Raw genomic sequence first — 15464 nt, 5'->3', positions numbered from 1 at the left:
TCACCCAAAATCATTACATTTTCATATAAAAAATTGGCATTCTACATTATAGCATTCATGTCTAATTGTGTGGTCATAGATAATATCTAAAACAATGTTCAATTTAGAATAATTAAAAAAAATATGACTTATATGAAAACATTGTTTTAGATGGTCACACAAATGGGTTCGATTATCATTATTTCACCTCACCTTAATATCACCCACTATACACCTCAGAGCTTTTGTGATTTTTAGTTTATTTGGTTATGGTCTTAAACAGTCAATCATTTTTGTGTAGATTAGTAGTTTGGTTTCATTTTATATTCATTTTATTAAAAACAAACAAAAAGTTGATTTCTGTATAAATTTCATTAGCTCCATTTGGGATCTTGGAATTTTAGTTTTTTTTTTTTTGGTAATAATTTTTTTCTCTGTCTCTTGCCCTCTTGTTTTCTCTTGAATTTTTGGGTTTTATGGTTTATTATTGTTTAAGTTTTGTTTTCTTTCAACTTTGGTTTTTATTTGACAAAAAAAATTTTTCTCTTTTTTTCTTTTATCGACAATTTCATAAAAAAAAACAAACATTTAAATCAAACCAAACAACATTTTTGTCAAAAAAAAAAAAAAACATCAAAATACATCTAAAAAAAACATCTCCGGTGTTGTTGCTCTACTCTGCTAAACAAAAAAATGGTATTGGTATAAATATAATTGCTATCTCCCGCCGTTTATCGCGTTTTCACTCTCACTAATATTCACATTTTTGTGCTAAACTAACAATGCTCTCGCTATTCCTATCGCTCTCTGTGTTTACATAAACGTTTGTACTATGTCCTATGCTGCGACCCCATTCAAATTATCACTAAAACTCTTTCTAATGCTTTATGTTGATAATGGTCTCTAACCACCAATTACTCTTTATGTGCTAAAAACTAAATATCTCTCCTCTCTCGCTCCCTCCTATTATCTACCTTCGAAATCTACTCATATTGAAAAACGAATGCCACTAAATGATTGCCTTCTTCTTTGTCGGGTTTCTAATACACAAAAATATATATATTTTTTGCTTGTTATACTTCCCTTTCACACAAAACACATACATACCTACATTAAAAATCTATATATGTATACAACCAAACTACACTTTTGCCAACACACACACACACACATCACTCCCCCTATTTACGGTCATTACACAAACAATATTTTGGCCAATTTCCGCCCAAAATCCATATGTCTTGGTGTGTCTCACTCTCTCTCTTTCTCTGGGTCTCCAGGCATGTCGAGAACGTGTCAAGAATCTACACTCGAAAATAACCTCACGTAATGAGCGCATAAAACTGATGATAAATCGTGGCACTCCTGATGAAACAATATTAGAGTTATAGATCCAAAACATAATATGTATTGTCCCTTCACCCTAGTCCCTACTCTCTTTTAGTCTACCCCAAATAGGTTTAAGTCTTTAATTAAGCAGCCACCGCCAAAACAAAAGAAAAAAAATCAAATCCATTGCAAAGGTCTAGAAGTTGTAAAGAATTTTTGCTCTCTGAAATTAAAGAAAACATTTTTTAAGAATCTTCTCACAAGTAGATCCCAGCAAACAAATCTCCCATTGGCTGGTGGGACTTTTGGAGATTTTCTTAAAATTTGTTAGTATTTTGGGGGGAAATTCTTGTGATTTCTGACCTTTTGCCTATTTATTATTATAGTTTTTATTATTTATTAAAACCAAAACCAAAGAAGAAAACGAAACCAAAGAAATTTTTATTTTGGCAAAATAAAAGAAAAATCAAATAAAAAATATGCCAAAGAATTTTGAAATATTAAAACAATAGTTTTATTTTATCTTCGGACTCGCTAGTTTTAGGCTCCCTGATATAGTTTATCGGCGTTGTTAGGGATTACTCTAGACTTTTTAGCTTAGGTCTACAAAAAAGCTCTTTCTTTATGTTTTCCACCAAACCTAACGTTTTTGGACAATTTCTCCATATTATTTTTTTATTGCAAATGCCAGGCTCTACGTGCATCCATCGATGATATGCAACAAAGATATGATGGAGTTGCCGCATTGTCGTATACATTGGACCCACATTCAGTGGTCGCAACATCATCATCCGTTTCAATGATGTTGAATCCCTCTAAAGTAGGTCTGACATATGCCGAGGTACTTACAGGTCAATCGTCACCCGAATCGGACAAAACCACAACCAGCTCAGTGTCTTCGACACCTGAGATTGTATCCACGGAAACGACGGTGATGCAACCAAAAGTTGATGTGAACACTTCCACTGAAGAATATGTGGATGAACATGGTTTTAAGCACAAAATTACCACCACAAAGACGATCAAGACCTCCAGATCAGGCACAACCACCACCAGCTTAACCTCAGCTAGACAGGAACGTCATAAGGCTCGTGAAATGAGAAATACCAAACAAATGACCATTACCTCACAATCAACTTCCAATAATGCCACCGAAATAACTGACAGTTCGCCACTAACTATGCCTCACCAAACATCTGCCGTTCAAAACACTCAGGATGTTTCTATCAGACAAACTCAAGAGGGGGTTATGCCCCTCAATACAAGAAACGAGAAATCTGAAGAGTTTGCACATGAGGAACGTAAGGTACAGCCGCTGGTCGGCAAACCACAATTACGACCTCCGCGCGAGCAACGTTCGAGAGGACGTTCGCCAAGGAGGAGACCGAATGCTCCCATGGCCTCGCCTAGGGGAGAAGAAATATCCACTGAACAAAGGACAACAATCGCGTCGTCTCAGTTATTATTGCCTAGCGAGGACAGATCTCGTTCGAAGAGCCCCATGTGGGTGCCAGGCTCAACCTCCTACGCTGAAGTCCTTAGAGGCATAGAATTGGAAAGGCAAAGGCAAGCCCAACTCAGAGAAACTCAGACCGAACAAAGTACCGAACAAACCTCACACCACTCCTCCATTTCAACCTCAACCTCGACACGTACCATTTATAGTGGCAAGCGTGAAATAGCATCAAAGACAATGAAATCAACAACCTCGGAAGTGAATATGGTTCCTACACAAACAGTTTCAGAATTGGTGCCGGCGCCAAATGTTGAAACGTCGCGACTAACACAAGAACAACAAATAACCGAGATTGCTGAACCCGTGTCCGAAATGGGCAATACCACGCATACTTCTTACTACACCCAACAGACCACTCCTCAAACTATAACAACTTCGTGTGTAACCACTCAAGTGGACTTACCTGCCGTTATGCCCCCTGGTGGAAACGTGACGTTTACTGACACTACTCCTCTTGGCCACACAACCACAACTTACGTAAGTACTTACAACACCTCCGACATTCCCATGACGGCTGAAGAAATACAAGCTGCATATCTACAACCTGATCCCCAATTGTATCAGTCCATGTATGAAAACATAGAGGACAGTGAACAGTGGGGATATGTAGCACCTGGGGCACCAGTTCAATCGTCCTCAACGGATAATTTCTACGAACAAATGATGCAAGTGCAATACACACAGCCTGGTGCTGCGGCCGCAATACAGACCACCTATCCCGGATATCAGTATGGCACTCAGCCAACGCAATATCAATTGGTGACCACAGGGTATTATCAGACTACCCAACAAACGACAGATGGCTATCAACAGAGCCTATATCATCCCAATGAGCAAGTGTATTACCAACAACCGCCTACACAGGAGTACTCGCAGTACCCTATCTACGAACCCCAAGAGTCGCAGCAGGTCTCAGTGCCCACAATTTCCGATACCTATCAATCAGGCTATAACGCCACCGATGCCAATAGCATGGAGACATTGTCCAATGTTGTCACCACACTAGCTTCTATGATTCAACAACAATCGACAATAACCCCAACCACCTCTTCTTCCACTTCCGCCACGCCTTCCAATACAAGTATATTACAAACCCAAACCGAACATCCCACCACTCTTTACGAACCTCAAGAGATTAAGGTTGAGGAACCCATACCAGATATTACCTTTGGTCAATTTTCCGTAAATGAAATTGAGAGCATACCACAGGAGAGTATTGTGATGGAGCATCCAGCATCACAAACGAAACAGCCCGAAATAAAAAGTGAAACCGCCACTATATCTAGGCGTCCAGAAGCCCAGAATACACGTCATGAAGAGTACATCACATATGTACATGAACCTATGCCACAACAGCAACAAGCTCACGTTGTGGAATCAACAAAGCCACAAATAGCTGGCACCACATACGCCGAAGTTTTATTCGGCATGAGACATGGTCAAAATTTCCAGCCATCCAGTCATCAACCGCCCCATGTCAAAGTAAGCGCTACTCCTAGCGCAAACAATGAGAAACCTGTAAATAATCAGACAAGCAAAACAAATGCCACAATGATGACGACGACTACAACGACTATAACTACGACGACATTAACGAAAAACCAGAATAGATCTTACGAGGAAAATCGCCATAAGAAACAGAAACTTATGAAAGATCACGAGAATCAGAATGCCTGGAGTTCTCATGTCGGTGTATCAAATGTTTATGGAGAGACCACGATTACAGGAGTTCCATCCCATCAGCCACAGCCACAAAAGACAGTTGTCCAACAAAGACAAGTAGCTCCTGCAACCGTGGAAACATTTGAGAAGACCGATGAAAGAAGAACGAAGCCACAACCTCCCGCCAGGAAGACAAAAAGATCTCGAGAAGAAAAACCAGTCTCATTGCAAGACTTTATAAATTTTGAGAAACAACAACACTCGACGAGCGACACGAAACCTAACTCAGAATCCAAAAAAGACAAAAAAGAAACCCTAACGAAAAATAAATCCAAAGAAATTCCAGTAGAAGAGAAACCAACGACACCGCCATCAAATGTAAAACATTCTTTGGCAGATATTGTCAAAGAACCTAAGGGCAAGGACACAAAATCAAAAGCTCCCAGTACTAAACCGAAAGAAGTTCCTCAACAGAAGGCTCCAGAAATGTCTAAAAAGTCCAAGGAAAATGATGAAAAATCTCAAAAATCCGATGATAAACACTCATTGGCTGACATCGTAAAAGGAGGTGTTAAGAGTTTTGTGGGTCACCTAATACCAGCGAAGAAAGACAAAAAGGATAAGACCAAAAAGACCACGGAAGAAGAGGATGTGGACAAAGAGGAAAAGACCATAAAAGTCACTGTTGATGTTCGTCAAACAGAGACCACACAACTAGAACCTAAAGATGACAATTTATTTTTCATACATGCAGAGCAGCAGCAACCTCATATCGTTCCCGTCAAAAAAGACAGGAAAAAGGCAAAGAAAGGTGCCCAAGAACCCAGTGCTACAGCACCAGAAAAAGTCAAGCCAAAAGTGGAATCCATACGCCAGGATCAACCAGAATTTGTTAACGAACCTGCCAAACTAATACCAGAAATACCGAAAGAGCAACCTACGAAGAAATCCAGAAAGGATAAAAAGTCTTCCGAACCAAAATTACACCCTGCAGACAAACCAACATCACAACTCGTAACTGACTCTGTGAATATATTCCCAGAATCTTCTTCATCGACGGTAACAGCAATACAAAGTGAACCACGTGTCAGCGAAACCGTTACCTCTAATGTAGAAACTCTGGAATCGGGCGCCATTCTAACCACCAAAACGATAACCAAGCATATTACCAAAAGAATTGTGAAAATCATTGTTGATGGTAAGGAACAGATTGTCGAAGAAGAAGTTGTGGATGATGTACCACAAGAAAATGTTATGGTGGAAAAAATAACGCTTCCCGTGGCAAGTGGAGATCTCAGCGACTCAACCATATCGACTACTGTGTTGAAAACTGGTGGTACTCTAACAAAAACAACTATCACTAAAACTAAGCGACTCATAAAACGCATAACGGAGACGGGCGAAGAAATTGTGGAAGAGATCTATGAAGATGAGCCTGCAGTAGAGAAAGAAGTAATGGAAATACCTTCCACCGAGAAAACTCTTATCGTTACAAAGCAATCTGTAGAAGCCCAACCTGAGAAGCCGTTCTTGGCTCCCTTGCAATCGTATGAGGAGAAAGTTGTACAAGAAACAATTTCCCACCACATGGATGAAAACCCAGTCAAGGTATTAGAATCACCTAAGAAAACGCGTGATACAAAGTCTAACAAATCCAAAAAGGGCAAGAAAGAACCAGTACAACAAGCATCTGAACCAACGGAACTTGAAGATATTCTACAAGTAGTTGAAAAGCCAGTCGAAGATATTTCCACAAAACCCGAATCAACTGTTAGCAATGTAACACCCGGAGAAAAGGAAGTGAAACAGGTTGTTACAGAGTTCGTTGATATACCAACTTCAGAATCATTAGCAACGTTCGATGAAAAGTCTTCCACAGAAACTGTTACAACAACCATTACCTCAACAAATGTTTACACTTCCGAAACATCTAGTATTACTGAAGATACCCCAAGTTTAGTTCCATTGGAACCTTTGCATACATTAGCAGTGGTAGAAGAACCGAAACCATCGGGCGATTCAAGCAAAGGAAAGAAGTCAAAGAAGGACAAGAAACCCAAAGCAGAACCAGTGATATCTGAAAAGGTAGATCAAGCCACTAAAGTTGAAAAGACAGTTCATGAACCTCTAGTAGAGACTGCAACAACATCCATCAAATCAATCACTAGTTCGTTTATCGAAGAAGAATCGAAAACAAGAGATGATACAAAGTCTGAAGACAAATCATTCTCAAAGGTTGCTGCTAAACCAACAGACGATACAAAGCTGAATAAATCAAAAAAGAAGGATCAACCAATGGCTGTTGAAGAGCCCAAAACCGTGAAAGAATTGGTCGAAGAATTTCCGATTGCGGATAATAAATCTTGTATAGAGTCTACTATAACCGTTACCACTTCTATTGCAACTGAATCTCATGAAGAACCCTTTGTTGCACCTTTGGCATCTTTGGAGTCTGTACCACATACCCCATTGGAAGATGAAACACCTGTAACTGAAATCGTAGAACAAATTGAACAACATGTGAGACCTGAAGATGTTACTAAAAATGTTGAAGAAGATAAAAAGTCCAAGGTTCCTAAGGATGAAGAAGAAAATCTGGTTTCTGAATCATTGTCTACTACCCCAATCAAACCACAAATTACTGAACAACCCATTAAATCGAAGAAATCCAAGAAAGACAAGAAACCAAAAGAACCTATTGCTGAATCTAAAATTGAAGCTACTGACCACAAATCCACTGAAACTTTAACCACGATTGTTACCACTTCATCTACTGCTTCTTCTGTTGAAACCATTAAAGAAGATATTCCATATTTAACGCCATTGCAACCATTGGATTCGATTCCAGACATAAAACTTGAGGAACAAATTGTTAAAGTTGAACCAATTTCCAAACCTGTTGAAGAAATACAAACTGTAGTTCAAGATGTGCTTGAAGTTACTGAGGTCCCATTATCCGACTCCACTATGAATGTTACAGAAACCACTACTATATCAACTGTTGTAGAGGAATCAAAGAAGTCCATACCATCGGACCCAGTTAAAGAAATTAGCGAGTCTATTAAAGAACCAGCTCCTTTGCAACCACTACAACCAGTTCCCGACACTCCACTTGATGAAGAACCTTTTGAACCTACTCACAAATCTGAAGAAATTGATACGACCACCACTGTGACAGTTTCTACATCCGCTACAACAGCTCAATATGATGATTCGAAAAAATCAAATAAACCAAAGAAAAATAAGAAACATCCAGTGTTAGCTAAGGCTTCTGACGAACCTATTTCTGTTAAGGAGCCACAAGCGGAACCAATTATAGAATCAAAAACAACGGTTCCCACTACGACGTCGGAAACTCCCAGTGTGGAGACGGTTGAAAAACTAGTGGAACTTATTCCAACATTGGAACTTGTCGAGCAGGATACTCCAAATGTAGTGGAAACATCAACTACAGTTACCACTGTTTCCACCCTTGTAGAAGAAAGTAAACCAACAGAAAGTGGTAAAACAAAGAAATCGAAAAAGGATAAAAACTACACAGAACCAGAAAAAGCAAAGGATCAGCCAATATCATCTGAGCCAACTGAGAAGATTACTATCACTTCAGAGTCCATAGTTGAAGATCCAGTTATTGAATCTACATCTTCCTCTACAATTATCAAACCGACTACTACCGATACTGCTAAGAAACCTGAAAAGGCAAAGAAGGAAAAGAAACCCAAAAAACCTACTGAGAAGGTTCCAGAAACAACAGAAAATGTCCACGAGCAGAAGCCTTTAATTGTCGATGAAGTAGACAAGGCTTCGGCTGCTCCCGAAACTCCTTTCTCAGCTCCATTACTAGATATTAAGCCCGTATATGATATAGCCGAAACAGAGACTAGTACTTCAGAAGTCTTAGTAGAGTCCATTAAGAAAACTCAAGGAGAAACCACAGAAGAGATTCCAACTATTGCACAGGAAACTGCGTTACATAGTATTGAGCAACCCACAAGCACCACGGTCACACAGGTGGTCCAGGGTGGCATCATTACCAGAACACTAACTACTACTACAAAACGCATTGTCAAGAGAATCACCGAAGATGGCAAAGAAATTGTTGAAGAATTTTCTGATGAGGAACCACAAGTGGTTCAAGATATCACCGAATTGCCAATTACCATGCAAACATCTGTATCCCCAGTGCCATTTGTCGACAAAGCCGATGACCAAAATGTTACTTCGACGACCACATCACAGATCATTCGTGGCGGTTCGGTTACACGCACTTTAACTACAATTACCAAACGTATTGTTACACGAATTGATGAAAATGGTCAAGAAGTCATTGAGGAAGTTTTAGATGAAGAGCCAGTGGTTACCCAGGAAGTATGCGAGTTGCCCACAAGCACCGAAATTTATGTAGAACCATCCAAAACCGATGACCATCCTACCCATTTAAAAGGTTCGACCACAAGTGAGATCGTAGAGGCACCATTTAGTGCAAATACACAAATTGTCCAAGGAGGCACAATAACCAGAACCCTAACGACCATAACAAAACGTGTTGTAAAACGCATCAACGAAAATGGTGAAGAGGTCATTGAGGAAGTTTACGATGAGGAGCCAGTTGTTACCCAAGAAGTATCGGAACTGCCCACAACCACAAAAACCACGGGGGTCTATGAAGAGCCTTCAATCACAAGTGAGCCGTTGGTCACAACAACCTCCCAAGTAATTCAGGGTGGGACTATTACTCGCACTTTGACTACGATTACCAAACGCATTATAAAAAGAGTGAATGAGCTCGGTGAAGAGGTGATTGAGGAAGTTTGTGATGGGGAACCTCAAGTTACCCAAGAAGTGACTGAGATACCCATGAAGTCGGAGATTTCAGTGGAATCGTCAGTGTCTGGCAAAGTTGACGAGCCAAGTGATCAAACTGTAACAAAGACTACAAAAACAACTACGAAACGCATTACTAAACGCATCAATGAAGAAACCGACAGGTTGTACGAGGCACCTTTGGAACCCATGGAGAGTGGTGAAAGAGAATTTATGAAGACCGAAGATCTGATGCCACAGGTCGTTGTTCAAAAGGTTGCTGAGGTAACCGAACCCCAAGCTGCATTAGAAACAACTGAGCCCCTGATTGAAACAAGTGCAAGACCAAAAACTACTGATTCCTCTGAGGATAGCAGTTGCGAAGTAGTCAAAACTACAACTATACGCACCACCAAGAAGATAAAACGTATCAATAACGAAGAAAGTCAAGTGACCGAGAAAACAGTCGCAGATCAAGAAGGCCTTTCACCAGAAATTATTGTAGATGAACCCCAAATGCAGCCAAAACCACAAGCCGAGGCTGAAACAAAACCATTTGAAGTTCCTCTAGAAGCCTTCGAGCAACCAGATGTCGATGGTGGAGAAGTAATCAAAAAGACAATTGTGCGCACAACGAAGATTGTGAAAAAGATAAATCAAAACTCAAACAACGAAATCACCACGGATGAGATAACAGAAGCAGAAAAACCTGTGCAAGTTTCCCAAAATGATTTGGCAAAACCTGTAGATGATCTGGCACCTGCAGATCCGTCATTACCAATGGAAACCGTTGAGGAACAAGCTGGTGGTGTGGTCAAAACTACAACGGTGCGTACGACCAAAATTATCAAACGTAAAACTCACGACTCTGAGGATTCCGAAGAGGTATCTATGACTACTTGTCCCTCGGAACCCGAAAAACCATCACACACTATTATAGAAGAGCCAAGTGAAACGGTGAGCGTAACCACCAATCAATTAGACGGTGCCATAATAAAAACAACTACCATTCGTACCATGCGTATTATCAAGAAGATTTCACAAGACGGTCGTGTGGTCATGGAGGAGACAGACGCTCCCAAAGAGGATGACGTAGTGGTCACATCGACCATTGAGATACCTGACAAGACGGACATTGACGGTTTAGTAACCAAACAACAAACGCCAAAATCCTCTTCCACAGTATCTAAAACACATGTAGAACAGAGCCCCAAACCTCAGGAAATAGTGTTTAGTGGCCTAGAAGAAGTAGCAAGTCCATTGGACACCTCTACGACAGGCATTAGAGTTCTCGGTATCGAAACAGTAACTTTACCAATGGCACCAACTACACCCACAACCACCACAACACAAAAGACACAAAACGCACTTAACACCGTTACCGAAGATAGTTCCACTATCACTACCACCAGGACAATGACGACCACAACCACTTCGTCTAAATACGCCACCCTTACAATGGCCCAACGATGTAGTTTCGAATCCGAAGATGGTAAGAATGTTGTCTATGTGGGCGATGGCCTTGTAGATGACAAATATCCACCCGGTAGTGTACAGAAGATTTCCCTAATTACTCATGAGGAGAAACACAAGACCCCCATAGTTAAAATGCATTTAGATTTCCCCGAAGTGAGCCTTCAAGTTACCGAAACTGTAACCGAAAATCGCGAAGCTGGTCTGAGTGCTAGCGAGCATAGGGAATTAGTCGAGGAATTTGTGGAACAGATTCCTCAACAAGTTGTTATTGATAACAAAGAATTTATCCATGAAATTGATGATAACGACGACGACGAAGGACAGGCACCTCAACCCATTGAGGTTGTTGTAGGTAAACAGGAATTCATTGTACAGGATATTAAGCCTGAGGTAATAGAAGATAAGACCCAAGCAGAAATTACTAGGGAAGAGCCCCACAAAGATCAGAAGTCTAGTGTTCCTGAGCTAGAAGAAATGACTCCTGAAGAAGAGCAACTGTTTAGGGAAATTCAAAAACAATTAGGTAAGAAAGAAAAGAAACGCCCTACTTTGCCCGAAGAATTCATTAAGGCTGAGGCTCTTAAAGAACCATTGCCTTCATCAAAGGCCGCTGAGGTTTTGAATACCAAAGAAGAAGAGCAAATTACACATGTTTATACCACTACTACTACTAATAACAATGTTGTTGATGTTATTGATGTTCCTAAAGCTGATGATTCATTTTCTAAAACCGCCATTACTGCAACTAGTCTGGTAAGCACCACACTCAAAGTTACAGAGCTTGCAACTAACCTATCGAGCTTGTCCGTTCCGTCCGTTTTATTCTATGAGATTCCGAAATACTATTTGCCACAAATGCTCTTAGCTGAGTGTAAATATCATACTTTACGAATTTTGGGAGAAAGCACAGAGAAACAACCCGTTGAGGATGTCGATCAGTCTATAACAACACCGAAAGAGGTAATCGAAAATGTAATTGGAGAGCAAGTGCCTGAAGTTGAGAAACCTTTCTCAGCTCCCCTTCAACCCTTCCCCGAAAAACCCATCATATCTTCCGAGTCCAATATTGTTGTAACAGAAGAATGTGAGAATAATTTCTACAATTTCGAAATTCCCAAACATAATGTGCTGGCATTCAATGTAGCTGAGAGTGCATTTGTGCAAAGCGCAGAAAAACCCGAAAAGGAGGAATTGGAAGAAACTCCATCAACCGAAGAAGTAACCCAAACGATTACATTGACTACAAAAGACACAATTATTGATGGGCTAATTAACAAACCCGTGTCGCCCAGTGACATTACTACGCCTACTTCAGTAGATACTCCAATTCGCAAGAATGAATATAATTTCGAAATTCCCAAATACAACATGAGTATTCTCAATAAAGCAGAGACTGACTTGGTGGTGTTCACCGAAAAACCCAAGGAGGAAATACATCTAACTGAACCTGAAAGTGTTGATTTATCATCAGAAGAAATTCTTGAAGAGCCTAAAGAAAGTAAATCCAAGGATCATGAACCTGAATTTGAAATTGACATAAGATTACAAAATGTTGAAAACTCCAAACCAATTGTATTGGAAACTAAGGTTTTGGAACCAGCATTCTATAACTTTGAAGTTCCTAAATATAATGTTTCAGTTATGAATAGAGCTGAAAATGATTTTGCGACACTTGTGACCACCGAAGTGATAGAAAAACAACTTGATACGATCGAAACAACAACAGTTATCTCAACTGATGAAGTTAAGTGTGAGTCCACTAAAGAAGCCCAACAACAAAATGTTTCCGAAAAATCATTTGAAACTCCGTTACAACCTTTAGAAAATGAGAAGGTGACAATGCAAGTGGAGAAGATTGTTGAGGAGCCCAAAAAACCTGCGTATGCTGGTTTACCAATCGACGATTCCTCCAATACTTGGATGGATGTGATTAACGAGCCCATTGCGTTTTCCGATGAGGAAGAACCTCTTAAGGAGGAACCAACTGCTGGTGTAGAGCCGAAGAAATCAGAACCTTCTCCAGTCGTTGCCGAACAAGTTCCTGCACAAGAAGAACATGAAACACTTCCTGTGACTGAAGAGCCAAAAGAGTCTGGTAAACCAAAGGAAGCTTCCAAAACAGTTGATGAACCTGCGAAACCATATGAAACACCTTTGGAACCTATGGTTACAGAAATCACTGTTACAACCACTGAGATACAGCAAATAGTTGAAGAGCCCAAGAAAACTGCATATGCTGGTTTACCAATCGACGAGACCTCCAATACTTGGATGGCTGTCATTGATGAGCCAATAGTATTCTCTGATGAGGAAGAACCAACTATTAGTGAAGAGCCAAAGAAATCGGAACTTTCTCCAGTCGTTGCCGAACAAGTTCCTGCACAAGAAGAACGTAAAACACTTCCTGTGACTGAAGAGCCAAAAGAATCTGCTAAACCAATTGTTACAGACAATGTAGCAAAGGATACTTCCAAAACAGTTGATGAGACTGAGGAACCATATGAAACACCTTTGGAACCCATGGTTACTGAAAGCACTGTTACAACCACTGAGAAAGAGCAAATAGTTGAAGAGCCCAAGAAACCTGCATATGCTGGTTTGCCAATCGACGAGTCCTCTAATACATGGATGGATGTGATTGACGAGCCCATTGTGTTTTCCGATGATGAAGAACCAACTGCTAGTGTAGAGCCAAAGAAATCGGAACCTTCTCCAGTCGTTGCCGAACAAGTTCCTGCACAAGAAGAACGTAAAACACTTCCTGTGACTGAAGAGCCAAAAGAATCTGATAAACCAATTGTAACAGACAATGTAGCAAAGGATACTTCCAAAATAGTTGATGAGCCGGAGAAACCATATGAAACACCTTTGGAATCCATGGTTACTGAAAGCACTGTTATAACCACTGAGATACAGCAAATACTTGAAGAACCCAACAAATCTGCGTATGCTGGTTTGCCAATCGACGAATCCTCCAATACTTGGATGAATGTCATTGATGAGCCTATTGTGTTTTCCGATGATGAAGAACCTCTTAAGGAAGAACCAACTAGCGAAGATCCAAAGAAATCGGAACCTTCTCCAGCCATTGCCGAACAAGTTCCTGCACAAGAAGAACATAAAACACTTCCTGTGACAGAAGAGCCAAAAGAATCTGCTAAACCAATTGTTACAGACAATGTAGCAAAGGATTCTTCCAACACAGTTCATGAGCCGGAGAAACCATATGAAACACCTTTGGAACACATGGCTATTGAAAGCACTGTTACAACCACTGAGATACAGCAAATAGTTGAAGAGCCCAAAAAACCTGCTTATGCTGGTTTGCCAATCGACGAGTCCTCCAATACTTGGATGGATGTCATTGATGAGCCCATTGTGTTTTCCGATGATGAAGAACCTCTTAAGGATGAACCAACTACTAGCGAAGAGCCAAAGAAATCGGAACCTTCTCCAGTCATTGCCGAACAACTTCCTGTACAAGAACGTAAAACACTTCCTGTGACTGAAGAGCCAAAAGGATCTGCTAAACCAATTGTTACAGACAATGTAGAAAAGGATTCTTCCAAAACAGTTAACGAGCCGGAGAAACCATATGAAACACCTTTGGAACCCATGGTTACTGAAAGCACTGTTACAACCACTGAGATACCGCAAATAGTTGAAGAACCCAATAAACCTGCATATGCTGGTTTACCAATCGACGAGACCTCCAATACTTGGATGGATGTCATTGATGAGCCCATTGTGTTTTCCGATGATGAAGAACCTCTTAAGGATGAATCAACTACTAGTGTAGAGTCAAAGAAATCGGAACCTTCTCCAGCCATTGCCGAACAAGTTCCTGCACAAGAAGAACATAAAACACTTCCTGTGGCTGAAGAGCCAAAAGAATCTGCTAAACCAATTGTTACAGACAATGTAGCAAAGGATTCTTCCAAAACAGTTCATGAGCCGGAGAAACCATATGAAACACCTTTGGAACACATGGCTATTGAAAGCACTGTTACAACCACTGAGATACAGCAAATAGTCGAAGAGCCCAAAAAACCTGCTTATGCTGGTTTGCCAATCGACGAGTCCTCTAATACTTGGATGGATGTCATTGATGAGCCCATTATGTTTTCCGATGATGAAGAACCTCTCAAGGATGAACCAACTACTAGCGAAGAGCCAAAGAAATCGGAACCTTCTCCAGTCGTTGCCGAACAAGTTCCTGCACAAGAAGAACATAAAACACTTCCTGTGGCTGAAGAGCCAAAAGAATCTGCTAAACCAATTGATACAGACAATGTAGTAAAGGATACCTCCAAAACAGTTAATGAGCCGGAGAAACCATATGAAACACCTTTGGAACCCATGGTTACTGAAAGCACTGTTACAACCACTGAGATACAGCAAATAGTTGAAGAACCCAATAAACCTGCATATGCTGGTTTACCAATCGACGAGACCTCCAATACTTGGATGGATGTCATTGATGAACCCATTGTGTTTTCCGATGATGAAGAACCTCTTAAGGATGAATCAACTACTAGTGTAGAGTCAAAGAAATCGGAACCTTCTCCAGTCATTGCCGAACAACTTCCTGTCCAAGAAGAACGTAAAACACTTCCTGTGACTGAAGAGCCAAAAGAATCTGCTAAACCAATTGTTACAGACAATGTAGCAAAAGATACTTCCAAAACAGTTGATGAGC

General features: G+C 40.5%; 1 protein-coding gene across 16 annotated transcripts in view; it reads left to right on the top strand.

Annotated features, from left to right (window-relative positions):
• Positions 1-15464, top strand: part of Msp300 (Muscle-specific protein 300 kDa) — a 235060-nt gene that overhangs the window by 169059 nt on the left and 50537 nt on the right. For 15 of the 16 annotated variants that reach the window (XM_075297876.1, XM_075297874.1, XM_075297868.1 and 12 more), the window contains one exon: positions 2000-15464. This exon is cut by the window's right edge and continues 19481 nt beyond it. In XM_075297876.1, the coding sequence (XP_075153991.1) occupies positions 2000-15464 (13465 nt within the window). Of the gene's footprint in view, positions 1-1259; positions 1818-1999 lie in introns of those variants that run through there. The other variant, XM_075297871.1, reaches the window with a different exon arrangement.

This window comes from Haematobia irritans, chromosome 2 (assembly GCF_050003625.1).
Source record: "Haematobia irritans isolate KBUSLIRL chromosome 2, ASM5000362v1, whole genome shotgun sequence".
NCBI lineage: Eukaryota > Metazoa > Arthropoda > Insecta > Diptera > Muscidae > Haematobia > Haematobia irritans.
The sequence above is the reverse complement of the archived record's forward strand: the minus strand, read 5'-3'. Positions and strand labels throughout refer to the sequence as shown.